We start from the raw sequence: 21,351 nt of genomic DNA, 5'->3' as shown, positions 1-21,351 counted from the left end.
GTGTATACGAACACGTTGCTACGCCCAATATCCAGCTTCCGCATGTGAACAGAAGTCCCACTGATGATATGGCCAAAAGGTTTTTATAAACATGTTTTATTTACACCTGCCCATGTACCTATACATACAGAGCTACTCTCCCGGTAACACACACACATACACATACACAGTAGATCTGTTTGCGGTGACTGTAGTGATGAAGGCACTCGCTGTGCAGGTTGATGAACGGGCTATTTACTGTGTGTTTGTTCACGGCTGGGTTCCACAGGAAGGTAAAAACAAACTAAAAGCCAGTTCTGTTCCCCTTGCCTCAGAGCGTTTACCTCAGATTTAACAGCTCTGGGTTAGGACGACTTTCAAAACCAGCAGAAAAATCAGTTTGCGATTTTTACAAGAAAGATAACATGAAGCACAGAGTGACCTGTACAGCTGCTTTCAATGTCAATGGATTGATATCTTTACACTAAAGGACAATAATGTAACAGAGACAGATGATTCCAAGTTTTATTTGGCACAGCACAGAATACTGTATGTTCACACATCAGGTTTCGGGATCTGAACAGAGTCATAACAGAGGTGTGAAATGTTACACATATTTTGGTTTATTGTCGAAAGATTTGCTGAAAGCTCCGTTTGTAACAGAGTCCCAAGGTCACAAACCCTGATACAGACGACTACTTTCACCGATTCGGCTGGTTATTAAAAACTGTTCCTTGCCTAATCCCTTAGATTTTGTTTTTGTTATACTGAAACGTGAGCGTATCCTGATGTGAAATAGACTTTGAAATATTCATTGACACACCCATAGCATCCCAAAGTGTCTTAATTCAACTTTTTTCTTGTATAAAATGTTCAAATCTTTGTGCAAGCTGTGTGTTTCACTTCACAGCTTTGCCAGACTCACTCATCATCGTCTTTCATTTTCTGTTGTGTGTTAACTGATGTGTGTTTTTGGCTGTGTCAGAGTGTATGACTCATCCGTGGAAGTCAGATATGGACACTAGTATCTGCTCTAAAGTTGAAGCAAATCTTGACCTCATGGTCAACATTTTATAATCTCCTCTTCCACCTCTACCTTCTCTATCTTTCTCATCATTTATATAAATTTCTACTGCTTTCACAGTTTCTTTTCCTTAAAATTGTTTCATTTCACGAGTTTCAAGACATACTTTTCTGTTTATTTGACCCTGTCACACGAGGAACAGCCAGAAACCTCCACAAAAACTCCTGAAAAATCAGTTTGTGTTCTTTTAAAGTTCAGCTTGCGGTCACACCCACTTAATAAACAACGCATAACTGCACCTTACCAGTTATTAAGACTAACAAATCAACAAACAGGTTGATGATAAATCAAACGACTGTCTGCTCTGCAAAAGGTTTTGACAGATCCTGCTGTTCAGAGAATTGTAGAGAAAATATTTACAGTGAGAAACTAATCCATTCCGTTAATCTAAATCTTATAAAAGCAACATTTTAGCATAATTCTCAGAGTTCATTGATTGCGCTTAAGAAGCCCTAAACATAAAACTGAACCTGCCAAACTTGGTGCACTTACTTTGCAACAGTTATCCCAATGTATTGGTCTTCTGCACTGTCCTAGTTGTGTGTGTGTGTGATTGTTTTTATAAGGTGCACTGGATTCAGATGATTAGCACAGAAGTTACTGAATGCTCCCAAAAGTGCCTGAGTGCTGACTACTTCGATCCAGGTTTGTTACAAATCCTCTCTTAAACTTGGCTTTCCATTACCATCATCACATGGAAGAGCACAATCACCTGTGAAAAGAAGGCTCGGACTAATCCGAGCCTTCTTTTCACAGGTACAACTTCCAGATGTAAAGATGCTGCTCATGCCAGGACATTATTGCCTTACATTGTTTTTATGTCGATGAAATGTCCTTTAATAAATCCAAATATTAAGCATATGGAGCAATTACAAAATTGACATTAGTGTCACTACCGAGGAGAGTGTGGTGAGCCAACTTTCGTACCCTTGCAACAATAAGCGTCTGTGAGAAGCACTCTCAAATTATGGTCATGAGTGCTGCCAGCTCAAAAAAAAAGGCAATTAATGGACACATACTCTTATTGGGCTGTTTCATGGACTTTAGGTGTCACTCTAAAGCTTCTTATATCCCCATCTTACAGCTTTATCTACATTACTTTGTTTTGCAGTGCTGGCAGCTAATTGCAGAAAGTTTGTGCATTCAGGTAATTCTTCCAAATACTGGGTCACAGCTATAAATAAGAGAGTATAAATATATAGAAAAGTGTCTCTAGAAGATTTAGAGTGACACTCAAAGAAACACAATTTCTGTTAATTACTCTACTACTGTCTAAATGTGCTTTAAAGTGTGTGTGTGTGTGTGTGTGTATATACATGGGGAGGAATATTATCTTTTTGGTAGGGCATTTGCATTGGTGTCCATGCCTCTTTTCAAGAGGGGTCCTTTGTGGCTCTCTGCAGTGTGTCCTTTCATTCCCGCTCAGTGCTGCTTCCTCTGTTCCTGTTGGCTGCTGACACCTTTACTTCTCCTCCTGAGGGATCTTTTGTGTAGCCTGTTGCTGTTGGCACCAGCTGAGGAAGAAAAGTTAAGCATACTGATGAAATCATACACAGTGTGTTGCTTAAAGCCTTATGCTTAAAATTGAAGTGACTGTTGTGGCTAAATGATCAAGTCAACTGGCTAATGACCAAATTCCAACAGCAGCCAATTTCCTGTGACGTCAAAATGTAAAACTGCCGTTTCTCAGCTTGTAATTGTAGATTAATGGTATCTGAAAATTATTTTAAATTGTATCGTCTTGAAATAAAGGATTTGCTTTAACAACAGAGAGGGAATCTGGTCGTATATCTTAAGTTAAGACCACACATTTGATATCCTATCGAGCAAGATTGATTGCCAGAAAAAAACTAAAGGGTCAGCTACAGAGGAAAAGGCATTAATTCTGAGTTTGCGTTATGTTAGCTTATGTTATGCTAACAAACTCATGGCATCTATTGTGTGATGTATGGCTACAGTTTATGACCTAACAGTTATGTTGGGAGTCACAGACATAGTGATGTTTAATCCATTTGAGTATAATTACTAGAAGACAGATAGCAATTTCCTGAAGGTGTACCAGAAATAAATATCAATTATCAATACAAATGTAAAAACTAAACCTAAAAACCAGGTAAAACAAGCACTGTCTAAAACATAGCCAGTGCCAATCAAATCTGATTCCTGAATGTAATGTGCAATTCATATGTGACAATCACAGAGAACTTATGAAAGGAGGAAAAAATTGATTAGTTAACTTAACATGAATCTTTGCCTCTTGAGGGAATCGAGTACTTTGTTTTAAGTTTTAAAAGAGCTTCACTTTCCTTTAAACAATATATCAGTAAATCCATATTTCAGCATTTCCATTGAAAATTACCTTCTGTACACTCCACTTGGGGCTCCTCCCACTGTCCATCTGGCATACATCGTATGATAGGCAGGTGTCGCTGTGTGTAGCCTGCATCACACTGGTAGCGGACTATAGAGTTGACCGCATAGTGCTCTCTGCTGCTGCCCATTGGATGGCCATGTTCCACCTCAGGAGGTGCTCTGCACATAACTTGAGAAGAAAGAAGAATAAAAAATAAAAATCAAGATTATAGTTTTTGTGTCATGGTTCAGTCCAAGAGGTCTTGGAGATGTCCTGTAAATTTCAGAATACGTAGGTGGAGTGGTGGTGATGTCTGATTTCTGACTGAGATTGTCTTCAACCACAAAAAAACACAATTTATAGTAAACCACTGTACCACATTTCCTTCAATTTTTCCATCAAAAAGAATTCCCAGGACAACTTTTTGTTCAGGATTTATTCCAAACCAATAAGCCTACCTGGACCAGTCTTGCAGGTGAAGGGAAGGTGGTAGTTGCAGGGCACGTCATTCCACTGTCCACCCTCGTGCCAGATCATCACCACACAATCCTCCCCTGAGTTGAAGTAATTATCTGGCTGGTTGGGCCTCCAATTCTCAAAGGTCTAAGAACAGTAAAAGATGTTTAATTATATGGCACCTTCCAGGACAACTATACAACCCCAAATAAAAAATACAAGAAGATTGTATATAAAAGGGTATATTTTAGCTTCTTAAAAAAAAACGATTGGACAAATTACATCCTTGTGTTTTAAATAATGTCATTGTTGAGGACCTAAACTCTTGTCTTGGATATGGAACCCAGAGAGAGCCCAGAGGTCTGTTAGTGAGAACCAGAATTATGATTTACATTAAAAACAAACAAACAGGGAGCTAGCGGAACAAGATGAAAGAGTGTTTTTGGTGTGATCATCTTTTGTAATGTGTCACAGACCTTGCAGTAGCTTTCTGGGCGTGTCCAAATAAACTCACCAAAGGACTGCCATCTGTCCAGCGGAACTCATTCTGCACATCTTTGTCGTTGAGTCCAATCCACTGGTAGTCCTGACCATTGGCTGTATATAAATTAGGACAGATTTAAGCTTTAAAGAAACATGTATATTGCTCTTCTTTCTATTATGTTTCCATCCATCAAAAGGCTATTGTAGTATCAAGCTTCATCCCTCCTGCAAGGCTCAATGAAAATACTTGGAAAGCAAGTTCTCCCGCATTGCATTCCTTTTTATTATATAGATTAATACCATAACCACAAGTCTACACTGTGTAAACCTCCCCCTACTCTACCACCCACTTGATGATCCTCACTGGCTACCCACCCACAAACTGGCAAGTTTCAATTCATCATAACTTGACAAGCATTAGCATTAATAGGCTTTTAAAAAAACATCTTAAGGCTCTTAAAGCATTAACTGCCTTTAAAAGTTTAAAAGCACACTGACACACACAGCTACTCACAATTGACAAACTGCTGCTCCTCCTGAGAGCCGACGCTAACCAGGTGGGAGTTAAGCTCCTGACAGCGCTGCTCAGCCTCGGACCAGGTGTCTCTCTCCGAAAAGTGGAGGTAACAGCTGCCCATAAACTCCAACCAGCCCTCGGCACAGCCCTGCACATCTAGGGAAAGAAACAGTCACATCCAGGTAAATTATGACATTTTATTATTTGTATGCTAATTCTCCTGTGTGCAATGTGCAGTTTGTTATGGTTGACTCACGTGTGGAGCAGTCTTCGCCAGTGAAACCAGTGGGACACTGACAAACAGCAACGTCTCCCTGCACAATGCAGGTTCCTGATCTGCAGGGGTTTGGTTCACAGGGATCTGCAGAGACTAATATCAGAGAGAAAGAGACAGTACTTTGTCAATTTTGTATGGTGTAGTTCCAGTTTATTAGTGGTACTGACACACATGAATATGTCTTAAGATACTCAGGTGGACAAATCTGTTTATTTAAAAAATGTAGCGCATGCCACCATGGAAGTTTTAGTCTAGTTATATAGTATGTCAGTGAATTAAACATCTAAATCATATACCTTCCACGACTTCAGGCTGCTCAACAACAGAAGGGGTTGCTAATGACACTGATGGTGTTGTGGTTGGGCTGGTGTAGGCTGAGTCGGGAGTCACGGAGTCAGTGTAGGTCACCTGGTCACCACTTCCTGACTGATGCAGTCTTTGGTCCAAAGTACCACTGAATTCATGATGGATCCCTGACCCACTTCCTTCCCCGCTTACCTCCACCTCCCCTCTTCCTTGCTGAGGGTGGCTAACCTGTGGGGCTACAGTCACTTCCATCAAATCAATGTCTGTAATGTAGACGACATCTCCACGGTACTGGACAGAGTCCCCAGAGGCTGAGCCGCTACTTGAGACACCAGATGGAAAACCACTTGGGAAGCCGCTGTGGAAGGGTCGATATCCAGACACCTCCTGCTCACCAGATGCCTGAACAGTGAGATCAACAGCACTGTGGTCTATAAATGAGATGCCAGAAAATCCACCAGAGCCAGACCCAGAAATATCTCCCGATCCTGACATGCTTGATTCCAAGAAGGTCCCACTGGAATCAATGCCTCCATGACCTAACTCTTGCTCAGTGGGGTTTTTCTGAGTTCTTGGCACTTCCACTGTCCTCCCATCCACCATGATGATCATTGTGTCTCCACTGCTACTGAAGATGTCTCCACTTCCACTTGTGAAACCTGATCCTGAAACACCAAAGCCAGAATGCCTTCCGTCCAGCCTCTCCCCTGATCCAGAGGCACTACCATGTTCTCCAGATGTGAAGATGACAGAACTTCCTCCTTCGGCCTCTTGTGGGCCTCCAGAAGCAGATGGTTCTCCAGAGAAGATGTCTGTTTGTCCACTGAAGATGACATTCTGTCCTGATCCAGAGGCGTCTCCACTGGCACTGGAGGTGCTGGACTCTCCTGAGATCTGGCCACTGGTTGAATGATCGGCTGAACCAGAGCCAGATTCATCAACATGGATTGGAGGTAAAATTGTTTTCACTGGCGGAAATATTAAGAATCCAAGCAAAAACAATTACATGTATTGTAACATCATGTTCAGCAAATTTAGATATTGTGTTTAGTTAATTGATTTAAATAAAACTATTGCATGTTTTGCAAAAAGCGGAATACATTTTAATAGCTATATTCCTCTAAAAGTTAAAGCAATAAAACTTCGTACACAGTTATTTCCAGCCCCCTTACCAGTAGGAACAGCTTGCTGAGTTGTGATGGTCGTCTCGTTGATAAACTCCTCTATACCAGTAATATTTACACTAGTTTGAGTTTCATTGTAATGCACTGTAGTATGCATTGTAGTTTCAACTGAAACAAACAAAACATACAGAAATTAGATTTGGCAAAACATGGACTGTATATTTTGATAATGATATTGGACAACAAGATCAGGCCAAAGTCATGACAAGGACTTAAAAGAGCAGATTTCATGCGTGTTACCAGTGGGAGCCACATGATCAATTGTGACGGCTGTGGTCTTGTCGATGACATCTACTGTCATTGTTGTCACATTCACAATGGTTTCTGTTTCAACATGTACAACAGTACTATCGGCTGAAAGAGACAAATGAGATAGGGACAAAATGAGCCAGATTACAGAAATAGAAGTAACTTTGATGTAGGCAGCATTCGGTATGCTACCAAACATTATAGAAATTGATGTGGTGAGAATATTTTTGATAAAACTAAATGTTATTATGTACGTAAACAATTTCTTATTATTCATATCCAACTAGGTTCAACCATTTTTTAATCACTTTGGGCTTACCACTTCAACCCCATATCATATGACTTTAGCTAAGTACCTACTTGTAAATAAAATTATATTAGTTGATCTACACATCAGTGTTATGCCCCCATTGTTAAGCATGAGTAAGTATGAATGGGAATAAGTGCAATATAATCAAACAACAAGTTATGTTTATAGTCAAGTTTGTAGTCATACTACTTGACGGAAGCTGTATGTTTTACCTTTCGTGAGAGATTTCAACAATTTGTCTGTTACTTTCAGCCAACTATTTCTACCATTTTACCTAGCTTGCTACCTCTTCTTCAACAAGTGTTGCCTAGCAATGCCAGAATGACAAGAGTTTCCACGTGTCATTTCAAGTGGGTGATTTTGAATCTTACACCAAACAGAATCAGTTTTGCCATTAAGCATAATTTTCTTCTCTATGTCACTGTTTTATTTACAAGAGGTTTTTTGTTTCACATTAAAATGTATATGTAACTCACCTAATCCTTTCCTACCTTTGAAACAATAGGCGTCATAGCGTGAATGCTCATCAGGAAATCCTGTCTGGTTGGGGTAGGCGTAGATAATGTGGACTCCAACCTGCCCGCCTCCACAGTGGGACCTGGGGGTTGTGATTGGGTAGCGCACGCTGCGATCCATCAACCAGCCTGGACGACACTTGTCAAGGCCTTGGTTCCAAGCAGCATAGATCTGCCCAGTGTTTGCCAAGGTGGTGTTGAGTTTCTGACAGTGCTGCACAGCCTCCTCATAGGAAAAGCTGTCATAGTCACTGGTAAAGAAGACCTCACCTAAGAGAATCACAGAGGTATTTACCAACATTTAGAGGACTTTGGATCAGTGGATAGGTATGTCGCTAGACAGCTTTCTGTAATCCACCATGATTGGGCTCCTCACCTTGAAGACGTTCCACATAACAAAATACATCGTAAAGTTCACTAGCTGGCCTCAGCCCGTAGGATCTGACTCCAGGTAGGTGAGGCAGATTACCATTACAATTATCTCTTGGTGATACAATGGGATACCTGTGAAATAAAGAGAATGTTGGTACAGTTTATCGTTTTATTTCAATGATTTAAAATGTTATCACTACTGTACAAACCCCTGAATCGAAACAAAAAGGGAAATGTTTTGTTAGAATTGCGATGTTGCTGATGTTTCCTTCATATTGATATATTTGATGTATCTCTATTATACACATGCCTCTTTCTCACCTGACTGTCTGGTCACGGAGCCAGCCAGCATCACATTGGTGCAAGCCTTTCTCAAAGGCTGCCTGTAGCTGCTGAGGACTGGCAATGATTGCTCCAATACTCTGGCAGGCTCTGGCAGCCTCCAAAAAGGACAGGGTGTAGCGACCAGTGATGGGTCGGTAATGGAACACCACACCTGTGAAATGTGAAAGCAGGAAGAAATGAAAGATAGTAGGACAGAGGGAACAACTTTTTCCAGTTGTGATGTTGTATTGTAATTCTTTAAGGTGAATTCTTAAAGCTTATATACATCTTCAACAAAGTGGTCTCAATAATCAAGTTCATAACCAGCTTACCTGTGGGAGCCATGGCAGCATATATGTCTGTCAGTCCAAGTCCAGGCTCAGGTACAACAGGAGTCACTTTGGTAAATGTGTCGGTCACACTTGGTGGGACAGGCAGTGGGGACAGGGTGTCAACTTCACCACCCTTGATCTCCTCACCCCTGGGAGTGGGAATGATACCTGGGTAAACTCCTGAGGCAGGTGTCAGGGGAATGATGTCTGGGAAAGGGGTGGTCTTCACTGGCACGGTACCTTCATCCTCACCAGCTGAGCAAACCAAATTGCACAAGTGCTTGATGAAATTGATGTTTCACACAGATACGTCCATAAATACACTGACCATCACAAACTGGTATTCCATTTTTTTCGGGAGTATGTGTCCATGAGGAATTTACCTTGGAAGCAGATGGCATCATAGCGGGAGTCTGGGTAGGGGTATCCTGTCTGGTTGGGGAACAGGTAGACGGTTCTCACTCCAAGGAGCCCGCCTCCACATTGAGGTCTGGCTATGTTGATGGGGTAACGTACACTCCTGTCTCCCAGCCAGCCAGCGTTACACACATCCATGCCAGCCTGCCAGGCCAGGTAAAGTTCTCCAGTAGTGGCAAGGCGTGCATCAAGTTTGGCACACTGATCCCCAGCTTCATAGAAGGTAAACTTCTCCACAGACATGGAGTAGAAGACTCTGCCTGGGAGGAGAGAGGAGGGAGTTCAAAAACAGTGGACTCCTGAGTGGTGGAAATGTTTTGTTCATCTGTGGTGCTATACTTGATAGATGAGCCTACCTGACATCTTCTCAGCAAAACAGTAGACGTCGTAGGTCTCATTTACATCTCTCACACCATAGGTTCTCACACCAGGGAATGTCTCCTTGTCTCCATAGCAACGCTCGCGGGGCTCCTGGATAGGGTACCTTGAAATGTCAAGATAGATGTTAGTCAGAAGACACCAACATCAGTTATTTTACTGTGTTAATTATTGCAAGTCTGTTGGTGCATAAAAGGCATGTTTTTATATTAGCACTGTCATATTGGACTGTCCTACTGTATCATCTCCGAAAGTACAATACCCTCTGAATGGGACAGCATTAATTCATTAATTTATACGTATATAGGGCCAAACCAACAACAACAAAAAAGATATCTGCCTCTTAAATGCTGGAAATGCTTAATGTAGATGGACAATAATTTAGATGGACACTACCTGACGGTCTGATCCGATAGCCATCCAGCATCACACTGGTGGTATCCATCATCATAAGCAGCCTGGAGCTGGGCTGGAGTGGCAATCGTGGCACTGTTCTGGATACACGCTGCTTTAGCTTTCTCAAAGGTCAGGGTGTAGCGGGTGGAGATGGCTCGGTAGTGGAACACAATACCTGTACAGAAAGTAGTCGGAAAAAAGAAAAGCTGTGGAATATTTCTTATATTTTTTGCCTATTTTGAAGAGTCCTTTTCAAACAACACTTATTTCTTCTGTTGGTAGCTTATTTCCATACATACCTTGAACCTGAATGTCCACAGTGTCATAGTTGTCCTCAATGCCGTGCATCACCTCACAGCGGTAGGTGCCAGAATCTTTGGACCTGAGCTCTGTTATCTCTAAGGTGGCATCAGTGGACACCAGTGGGTAGTTGATCATCGTCACTCTGTCCAAATACTCAGTCTCCACTTGGACTTTTCCCTCTGACGCCACCAGGATGGTGGTGACTTTCTCCTTGGTGACGTAGGTCCATTTAATGCGGTGGGATAGTGGGGCAATGGTTGGAGCTCCGGGGTCGTTGACAGTGCTGTCCTGAAAGTAGCACGGTACCACTACCTTGCTGCCGAGCAGAGGGCGGAGAGGCATCTCCATTGGAATACTGACACGCAACGTGCCATCCAAGTCTAGGGTAAGACCAGTTAGGGTTAACTTAGACTAGATTTTTGCACAATTGTGAATATTGGTAGAGACTACATTTAAGAACTTTCTTGAAGTTTTCCAAAAGCTTACTCAGAGTAATATGTTCTGATGCTGCTTGGGGGAATCTTATGTTTTTGGAAATGACTTGCAAAGAATGGGCTCAAAAAATGACAGAAAGAAACTACAATCTCTACACTTAAGACATAAAAACTTGGTCACTAAAGCCAATGCCTTTAGAAGATATATCACAGAATATATTAACGAAGACTGATGAATACTTTCCATTGCACAACTTAGCAAGTTTTCTCATGGGTCTGAAAGGTATTTGAAGATTACACACTGATGATGAGAATGAGGAACTGTTCAATAAAAAAAAACTTACCATCGTGTTTTTCAAGCAATATTGTTGCCGAGATGATGGGCAAGGACACACACAGCAGAAGCAGGAGGGTCATGGTTACCTGAAAAATATCCAAATACCCCAACACTGGTGTTAAACATGTTGAACAAAATCATTAATGACAGAAAGGACTAGCATGGGAATGGTGGCGCTTACTTTGCCCCCAATTTGCTCAATTACAAGGTATAACAAGACCCAAAAATGTCATTTTTATGTTTAAAATTATTTTTTTGTTGTTGTAAATAATTGAACAAATCTGAAGTGTGTGCTGGGATGGACTGAAATTCTGACTTCTCTTTACCAGAAGTGCACACAGCATGAACAGTAAAGTAAGTGTTAAAATGAGTAGGAGGGTTTATGATCATTTCCTTTGCTTATGAATGCTACTGTGTTTTTTCCTAGCTCCTGTACACTTACAGACATATTCCACGGGATTCAGGATATTCAGTGTGTTTGGTTGTTACGTCAGACCTACTAGCCAAAATGGAAATAGACCGTCAAAAGTCGCCAGAATCATTTAGAAATACCAAACATACCCACTGAGGAATCAAAGCCCCTCTGTCTCTGGGAACAGGAAATGTCTTCAGCACTAAAATAACTTCAGGCGGAGACGAAGGAGTGTGATTCATTCATCTCAAATGCTTTTCCATTTGTTTAACACTCGTGCATAAAATAATGAACTGAGGCAGTTTTTCCATCTTTCAAAATGTCCTTTCAAAAAGCATCTTTGTCTCTTTGTGCTTTGTATAAAATTAACCTAAACCACTTGTATGAACTGTATTTCTTTTCTCTATATCTGTTTTCTGGCCGATGAGAGTGTCTTTTCGTGCCACACTTTAATCCGAAAATCATTAATTGTGAACTAATATGTGCTTTTAAATAATAGCTACTTTGAATCTGAGACCTCAGTTTAGTTATTTTAGTGACATACAGTAGCTCTGGGGAATGGCAAAGTTGGTTGCTCCAACAATGAACACCGATTCACGAGCAATGCCCACTACATCATCAGGATGCAATTTGTCTATTATTCATTAGTTATATTGGAATGAAGATTCTGAATCAGGTGATGTTGAACGTTTTTGATCAGTTTAGGGAAGCCTCTTAGGGTATCCACCGTAGCTCCCGGACGTGACGAACCTAATCTGGTGTTATTAGCACCAGCATCAGGTGTACTTTGTGATTACTACTAATGCTAACATGCTAAACTAATTTGTAAGCATATTATTCTTGTTTAACATCAGTATGTAAGCATTGTTAGTGGTAGCAAGTAAGCTTTCTATTGCTAACATCACCAGCAGGTTGGCTATAAACTCTGAAGACCCTTACAATAAAAACTCGGGACAGTTTCCAGATATTCAGGTTCTGATAATATCTTTTTATTATTTTTGCCCTTTCACAAATTTCAACTTGAAATAGTCTGTCAGGTTTGCTGAGGTAAAGGGGGCCTTGATAGAGCATGCAAGACGAGGAGAATGACATCTGGAGGATGGTCCTCCAAGCGGGCGACTCAGGTTTGAATCTGACCTGTGGCTCCTTTCCCACATGTCATTCCCCACTCTCTCTCTCTCTCTCTCTCTCTCTCTCTCTCTCTATCCGCTTTCTTATCTCTAAAATAAAGACATAAAAAGCCCCAAAAATATATTTAAAAAAGTCTGGGTTAATGAATTCAGACATTTGCGTTCACTATTGAACCCCAGTTGAACGATCTCAGGACATTTTCAGGTGAAAGGTGCATGTGTGAACGTGCTTGTATGTAGTCTTTCTCCTGTACATTTCTGTTGAAATTCAAGTTATCAATGCAGATTCACTAACTCACACAGAGGATTGATTATACAGCTCACTCAGTGAAAATATTCCTTTTTGGTGGGTTTCTACCCTCATCTAAAGACAAATCCGACCATAAATATCGTTTAATATCAACGACTGGAAACTCCAGTCCAACATAAAAAAAGCCAAAAGAGTAAATGCAGCGACCTTTTAAGAACGAGTGACTCAGCTTAAAAAACAATCATTTCTTTACTTTAACAGAGTGGAAGAAGCCAGAACAACTCTGGGCAAACGCCTCACATGAGTAAGTGTGTGTGTGTGTGTGTGTGTGTGTGTGTGCGCGCGTGCGTGCGTGGTCTGCTAGCATTCTCAGAGTTCCACAGATCCAGGACATACAGTATGGTAGGACTAATATTTGCCCTTCTGTCTAAGATCTGTCTGCAACTGAATGTTGGCCCAGTTTTGGCGGAAACAAAAAATATGAAGATGGATGGACACATCGAAGCTGCAATATTGCACTCTGTTGTTCGAGTTCAGTCAGACTTTCCCAAATGTTGCCAACTGTCTTTTTATGACTTTTGGAACTTTTGACTTTATATTCCATCTGACTTTTTCTGTGTTTTTCTTCAAACTTAATGGAACAGTGAAGACACAACCACAGCACTGTTCCGCCCTGCTGGCTCCGATGTTACACATTTCCACACCCTCGCCTCTTTTCCGTCTCTGTTAGGCAACTGAAGGCAAATCAGGGGCAGGACAACCTCACCCCACCATTATGCCTCGGTGGGTCACACACTGCAAATGAGGCGTAAATATCCCGCTTTGAACTGACAATGTGTAAGGGGCTTTTTCAAGTTACTGCACAGAAATATGACATTCTGCCTGATGGCCTCTTTTGTTTTAGTAGGTCATAGAGAGCCAGCCGTATTTATGTCATGATGTTACAAACTTTTCACCAAGTATCAAAGGTAATCCTAACATACCCACAATTATACTTTAAACTTTTAGGGTTTATCAAACATTTTTTGGGCTGCACTTACCAACATTAATTCTGCAGGATATTTAGGTTGTTAGGGGGATTTTGTATGTTTCTTAAACACAGAGAACACAAGCAAATACCAAATTCTCAACTCCTCACTGCCTACTGTCCGATAATTGAGAAGAAATGTGTCTCTCTTTAAATGCATCATTTAAACTGTGGCCACTTCATAGTTTGTTTGTTTTTTTATACCAGACCCCCTCTCCACAGTGTGTTCATTCAGTCAGAGGGGCGGCTGCTGCTCCCCTGTTTGGTCACTGTGGTATGTTCCTGCTCCCAGCTGAGGAAGGGCGCTATAAGGCCTTGGTCTGTTCCAACAACGGACAGGAGCAGGGACTTTTAGGGAGGGGGTGGGGGGGTGGGGTGCAGACCTGCCAAGGTAAACACAAGCTTGGCATCCAGAGGAGCCCCCCTTCCCTTGACCCCCCCTCACCACCTCCCACCTCCACACACTCTCCTCCAAAGCTCCAGAGACCCTCAGCAGAGGAACAGAGTTGACATTGATACCTTACACACACAAACACGTACACACAGAGATCACGTCTGAAGCTCCTGGGAGAGAAAACGCTCTGCAGTGTGTGTGTGTGCATGTGTCAGTAATAGCACTTACTGTAAGGCCTGTGTTTAACGACACACACACACATCCACAAATAAACACACACCCATGTACAGTAAAGTGGAAACATTCATATTCACAGTTGTTTGTAGGTGCATTAGTACACGCCTTCATACTCAAAGGCATGCTTTAGAAAGACGCACATTAGTTTAAATGTCAAATATCAAACATATCAAATGTGGTTGAAGTCTCTAAAAAACCATCTCAGGTGCCAAATGTCAATTAAGATCCTTCTAAAGGCTTAATTGAAGATTTCTGCTATAATGGATTCCTTTGTCCCATTTCCTTTTTGATGAATCATAACGTGTCCTAACACGGCCTGATGTCGCCAAACAATCAGGAGGTCACTCTTGTTTTTAGTTTTTTTTTTTAATCTTGCAATAAGAAATAGTGATTAGAATCAAAAGCTTTTGAAGAAATCATTCTCCTGTTTAATTTAAAACATTTGTAAAGCTGATCATACAAGAGAGTTATAGGGCTGTACATGTTTAAAATTAGCATCATGCACTGTACATAAATGTTGTGAATATTGGGATGCCAGTTTAGCTCAGTGAGTAGAGCACTCGTCCCGCACACAGAGGCTCTGACCTCTGTCAAAGCGAATCTGGGTCTGACTCCAACCTTTAGGTCTTTGTTGCATGTTATCCTCACTCCTGTTTCACCTGTCTTTCACTCTGCTTTCCAATAAGATCTGTGGGTTAACTCGAACTCCAAATATGAGGAGTTATTCACAATTTACTCTGAAGGTCAACACTTTAATTTCTCTTGTGTCTCAAAGTATTTTCCTTTTTTTGGTCTGTTAAATTGTGTTTTTTCTGTATCTCAACATCTTTCTTAATAAGGGGAACCTTAAAGATGTATGAGGTTTAAATATTGGCATACATTTAAATAAAATAAAGGCAAAAGCCAACAATAAAATCTTGAAAAAATGTCAACACAAATGCATATTGTGTCATCAGTGGTTCCCAACAAATGTCAGATTATTTCAATGAATCATGATAGAAATCTCCGGATATACAAGATTATTTGAAAAAAATTAAAAACATATTCCCGCCAATTTTTTCCAGACTTTCCTCTTGTCTTTTGTGACTTTTTTAACATTTCAGGGCTCTAAAACAGATTCAGAAATAATGAAAAAAAGGGGTGCCGGAGTGCCTAGCGGTAATGCCATGCGTGCCTCTTACAGAGGCTGCAGTCCTCATTGCAGCAGCCATGGGTTAGAATCCGACCTTGGCCCTTTGTTGCATGTCATCCCTCAACTTTCACCTCCAAACATTTTGCTCTCCCTCTCTTCAGCTGTCCTGTCCCATAAAGGCAAACATTTCTCAAAAAATATAATTTTGAAAGAAAAAAAATAAATGACGAAGGAAGAAAATTGCCTGCTGATGGTCATACGCCATCAAGATTTTAACCACAAATAAGAGTCAAACTCCATGTGAGCACTGCCGTAAGGAGACTTGATATTTGATCATTCAGTAATGTGATGCAAGTTCATTGATTCTCTTCACGCAGGGAAGACATCCCGGATGTGAAATAATCAATTCATATAAATGTCCTTATTCTTAATTTAATTTCCAGATCTTTCAAACCCTTTTTAGACAGATTAAACATTTGAAAATCACCTTAGAAAACACAACACAGAGCAGCAATGTCAAAGCAACAAATCAAACACAAACGACTCCATTCACTCCTCAATGAAGTCAACTCAGTAAAACCTCTGAAATTCAAACCTCCCACTGCACACTGAGCACAGAATCTGACCTAAATTTTTCACCAAGGATCTTATCACGCTTAAGTTCTCTTGGCTGTGATTTCTACGAGTTATGGTTAACTTTCCAAAGAGCAGCCCAATATTGAGATAGAAAGCATTATCTTCTTCCAGCATCAGTACATTACCTCCACCAAACACCTGAGGATGAAGAGTTTTTTTTCCCCTTTTCACAAATATTCCTTGTTCAGGGCTCCAGCAGTGAGACGTAAACGTACCGTTGATGCTCCAAAGCTCCCGGTGCCAGCGACTCCAGGGGCCTCTCACTCCTGCCTGCGTAGGAGAGCAGAAAGAAGCTTTATTCAAACTCCAGCACACATTTAGATGTTGGAAAGAGAGAGAGAGAGAGAGAGAGAGAGGGGGAGAGAGAGATGTGGTTCTTTCCTGCCAGGTGGTGAGGTCATACAAACAGCCTTGAATATCAGAGCTGAAGTTCAGAAGAAAGAAAAAAAGGAACCTGTGCTACTCCTGGACTATACACATGATATCAGAGTTTCTTACATTTTATTCAAAACCTTTTGAACTAGGTCACATGCTGCTATAAACCCAAAATACAACAAACTAGCCATGTAATTCATATACATTCATAGTTAGGTATTCATACAATAATATGCATATTTTTAATCTTTAAAAATAAAAGTGAAAAAATGAAAGCAACATTATGTAGGAATGTGGTTTGGTGCGCCTTGGCGCTCACCAAAGATCTGACAATAGAGGAGATTGTAGAGCTTGTTGGCATTTTTCTGCCATTCAAATGGATGTTAGGACTTTAAAACTGGTCATTGTTAGAAGAATATGTTAACTGTGTTTAAAGGAAGACCCAAATGTATACCTTCTTCATATTCAAAATATTAGAATTTTCTGTCCATTATTTCTTGGGTCAGGCATTATAGGGTTAAAGGTCAAATATTATCCTCCATTTCAACCAGTTTAAATAAGTCTCAGAGCTCCTCAAAACATGTGTGTAAAGTTTCTTGTTCTAAATCCACTCTGATCCTGTATTTGATCATGCCTATAAACCCGTCTATTTCAGCCCTGCTCAGAACAGGCTGTTTCTGTGTCTGTAGCTTTAAATATGAAAATGAGCTGTTTCTGACAACACCCCCGTGAAAAGGCTTGGGTGTACTCAGTGCTTTCTCGCTCCATGCCCTATTGTTTACAGTGTGAAGGCAGACTCAGAGGGCAGAACAAACACCTAGCTGTGGGAGGGGTTACTGCCCTTTGTGATGTCATGAAGGGAAAATCTCAAAATGGCCTGTTTGAGCACACATTTTCTGAAAAGTGGAGCAGGCAAAAGATGCAGAGGATGGACTTTTCTCGTCATTGGGGGGTTTGTAGACTAACTAGGGACACATATTAGTGTTAGAGAAACATGGTGAACAGTATTTTGCATAACGTGACCTTTAAGAGATGAGTGCTGCAGAACAAATCCTGCAGTCAAGCTAAAGACAAGCTAGGTGTTTTCCATCTTTTTTACTTCATGCAGGTGGCTTAATGGCATTTACAGTATATTTACAACAGTATAAGGATTAAGAGTGTTTTGAATCTTTGATAATCAGCTGCAACGTTTGAAGTCAAATAGTTTTTCATTAATGTGTTGAAATGAGCCGTTTTCACACATGCATACAGTCTTTGGTCATGCACGGATGGCAGGGAATAAATGTCACCAGCCCCTTCTGCTCACTCAAGATGAATTCTCCTGCTTCTGTGAATTCTGTGCTGCGTTCTCACATCAGCTTACTCGGACTTTTGGTTGAAAAAATAGTAGGAGGCTGGCAGGAGAAACTGAGTGAAAAATTCAGCTGTTTGCGTTCACACATGCAGTTTACCCTGAACATTTCTGGAGTTTTTCAGAGGTTTTGGACAAGTGTGAACAAAGCTAAACAGATTATTAGCTGCTTGGTTAGCACGTGTCAGTAGGTCAGATTAGAGGGCATAGAAAAGCTAATTGGACACACGAAGGAGGTTTGGTTTTCATTGTTAGCTTATCTTAAAGTACATAAAGGGCTAACGCAGATATTTTCACATTCTGCAATAATGCTTCAGAAAGCGTCAACTTTTTATGCTAAAAGATCTACAGGAGTGTTGATGTGTTGGTGTTTGTCACTTTGCAAAGCAGCCAATAAAAAAAAGCAAAGAATCACGAGTCATGCCAGTGTGAGCACGTGTTTGCACATGCCCATTCCACTTTGTGTATACACTGCCACATGTGTGTGCTGCATGAGTCTGTGTATTGAATTTAAAGTCAAACATGCTAATGTTGGCCTGAGGTGGAGAAAGGCGTGTCTCCTCTCCGCTTCCAACTTAACTCTATTCAGAGGTGTAAATACTGGCTGTGTGCTCGCTGCACTCGCTGACGCACACTCGCCGTCCACATCTTCAAAGGAGAACGTATTAACAGACGATTCAGTCTAATTTGATGCTTATTTGCAGACACACTCAATGTTTATTAAGCAGCTGTGGAGGGAGATGGGATGGTCACATCAGGTTTACTCGCCATCATTCATGTCAATCAGCTGTTAGATGCTCACATTCCTGAAGGAGCATTTTAGGCCATGACACCTACAAACCTTTTAATGTTCAAGATTTAATTTTACTCTTTTTTATTGCATATAGATTCTTGGATTTATAGCCGAAACAACCACTTTCTAATGTTGGCAGCTCAGCAGCTTCACTAAGATGTCGAGCACTTCGTCAACAGGATTCAGTGAAGAGGAAGACGTTTCCCTACTGTCCAAGTAAGCCGGTCTGGGGAATCCATCGGGTGCTGTGAGTCACAATAAACACTCCCCTTTCATTTAAAGAAACAAAAACTGATGAAGTATGATCAACACTTTCTTTTTTTTGAAACCATGCCAATTATTATTAATGTTTTAAGGTTTTGTTTGTTGGCCTTCAGTAGATAGGACAGCTGAAGAGAGACAGGAAATGTTGGGAGGAGAGAGTAGGGGATGACATGCAGCAGAGGGACGAGGCCAGATTCAAACCCACGGCCAACTATAACCTCCGTGGGGTGCGCAGCATTACCGCTAGGCTATATGTCGCCTCAAAACCATGCAGATTATGACTATTTTGTAATTTATTTAAATTATTTTTAAGAGTGGGAACTTGCAAATAATTAATATACATAAAAAAATAACATGACACAGTCCCTTCAGGATGTCAAAGGATTTTCTGTGATCGTTGTGGGGACCTTAAAAGTCAGATTTTGGAGGCCGCTTTTTGAAAAGTTTTTAATACAAGTCGTGATGTTTTTTAAGAATATTTCGTGAGAGAAGAAAGGCTCAGACATGATGGGGCTCCTGGTGGATCTTGTTTTAGATTGAAGGTTACGACTTTAGTTTAACTGAAGAAAAAGTAACTTTTTACAGATTGAAAAGAGAGTGAAAACAGTGAGAGGGAATGGTAAAGAAAAGAGAAATGTTTGATCTACAAGGGGATACGATATGATACACTTTGTTGTCCTCTTGGGTAAATTTGTCTTGGACTCAAAGTGCTGCCAAACATTCAGCTGCTTCCTCTCCTATCAATAAATAAAAAACAATAGCAAAAAACGTTCACAATTATAATACTTTTGATTCGTCAACTGAGCTGTGTAGGATTTTTTTTAAAAGTAAAATGAGCCGTAGTGATGTCGTTCTTTTCCATCTCTCCAGCAGCAGGGAGACGGTGCAGTGGCTAAGCTATACGGTGCGTTACCGTGCTCCTAAAGGGACAAAATAGCACACGTTAAATTCAATTTTTTAAAATGTATATATTATTGTCTGACCTTAGTCTAATGGTGATCAACGCATCCACGCTGACAGCCCTTATAATTAAGTGTTATAATCTGATCCTCCTGTATCACTCCTGCAGTAGTCAGAAGCAGAAATTCTGTCTTTCAGAGATTTAAAAAAAAACTGAACCCCTCTTGAACTTGAAACCTTCCAGTAGGTTTTAGGATCATCCGCTGAAACTGCACTGAGGTTGTTAAAAGTGTTGAGTAAATATACTGCATACATAAAGGCTTTATGTGTGAGGTTACCTATAATTCACGGCACACAATGAGTCTCTAGTTATGGACATGTAAGGTCTGGGTCGTAAAGGATTGTGGGTGTATGACTATGGTGTTGGGCTGACTCACAGAATCAATAATGTAACACAGCAAAGGACTGTCGCCATACTAAGTCGACCATGAATGGTCCTTTTCTTCTCACAAAGAGTAAAGAATTGTGTTAATTTCCTTCTTTTATAAGAGTTATGCATATCCCAAATTGGTCCTTCTGTGTATGTGCATAGAGTCATCGCTTAAAGTGACTCCTTTCAGCTCATTAGCAGTCTCTGTGGGTGCAGACCTGACTCACAACTGAAAGCTTTAGTCCACCTGAAAGACCTCTCAGAGTGGACGAGGCAGGTCAGCACAGAGACGCCTGTGTTTGCGCTTTCCCCCCACCTCAAATGATCCAAATATGAGCAGCCACACGCTGGAAACATGCTGGAATATTGCTGACACAGAAAGTGAGGCGGGATCAACTGAGACTGGACTGAGGCTTTTTCTTTCTTCAGGGTGACAAAAATTTCAAGCTCAGAAAAAGTGCTGAGGCGTCAGTTTCGGTTGAGGGGATGATGCTCCTCTGTTCACACAGGCCAACACACATTCATTTGACTTTGACAGCTCCTTTCACACCCACACTGAAAATGTACTCTCCTTGTCTGAGTGGGCTGCATCTGACACCAGACATATCCAAATCTGTTCTTCCTGACTTTAATATTGCTTTCACACTTTCAGAAAACTCCTGATATTTGCCGGAGGAGCTGTATGTGTGAACGCAAACAGCCAAATAATTTACTCTGACTTCACCTGTAGTTTCTCCTGACAGACCCCTCACTCTGACTTTTTACACAGAAAGTCAGAGTGAGCTGATGAGAGAACGCAGCAGGGTATTCGCCGGAGAATTCACCTCGAGCCAATAGGAGGGGGAGTGACATTTATAAACTGTGACTGCTGCACGATGCATAGAGTGTGGAGCAGTCCTCCTGAATGTATCTAGATATGAACAGCAGAAAAATGTCTAATAGGAATCAGGATGAGCTGATCTGTGAACGCAGCAGGTAATGATTTGGAGAATTAAGCGCCAAGTGTGAGCGGGC

General features: G+C 41.0%; 1 protein-coding gene across 2 annotated transcripts; it reads right to left on the bottom strand.

Annotated features, from left to right (window-relative positions):
- Positions 1-490: 490 nt before the first annotated feature.
- On the bottom strand, positions 491-16,516 carry LOC109986000 (aggrecan core protein-like). 2 transcript variants are annotated; one of them, XM_065956865.1, is made up of 19 exons: positions 16,440-16,516; positions 11,014-11,092; positions 10,232-10,615; positions 9,933-10,107; positions 9,515-9,642; positions 9,125-9,418; positions 8,742-8,996; positions 8,407-8,581; positions 8,090-8,217; positions 7,690-7,983; positions 6,880-6,993; positions 6,628-6,747; positions 5,446-6,423; positions 5,129-5,242; positions 4,870-5,028; positions 4,387-4,469; positions 3,875-4,019; positions 3,423-3,605; positions 491-2,577 (listed from the first exon to the last, which is right to left on the bottom strand). In XM_065956865.1, the coding sequence occupies exons 2-19, from the start codon at positions 11,084-11,086 to the stop codon at positions 2,486-2,488; spliced, it is 3,894 nt and encodes a 1,297-aa protein (XP_065812937.1). In that variant the 5' UTR covers positions 11,087-11,092; positions 16,440-16,516; the 3' UTR covers positions 491-2,485. The 2 variants fall into 2 exon arrangements, with proteins under 2 accessions (XP_065812937.1, XP_065812938.1); XM_065956866.1 differs by lacking the exon at positions 16,440-16,516 and adding an exon at positions 16,350-16,422.
- Between the last annotated feature and the right edge of the window lie 4,835 nt (positions 16,517-21,351).

The sequence above is a fragment of the Labrus bergylta genome, chromosome 7 (assembly GCF_963930695.1).
Source record: "Labrus bergylta chromosome 7, fLabBer1.1, whole genome shotgun sequence".
Classification (NCBI taxonomy): Eukaryota; Metazoa; Chordata; class Actinopteri; order Labriformes; family Labridae; genus Labrus; species Labrus bergylta.
Note: the sequence above shows the minus strand (reverse complement) of the source record. Positions and strands in the feature narration are given on the sequence as shown.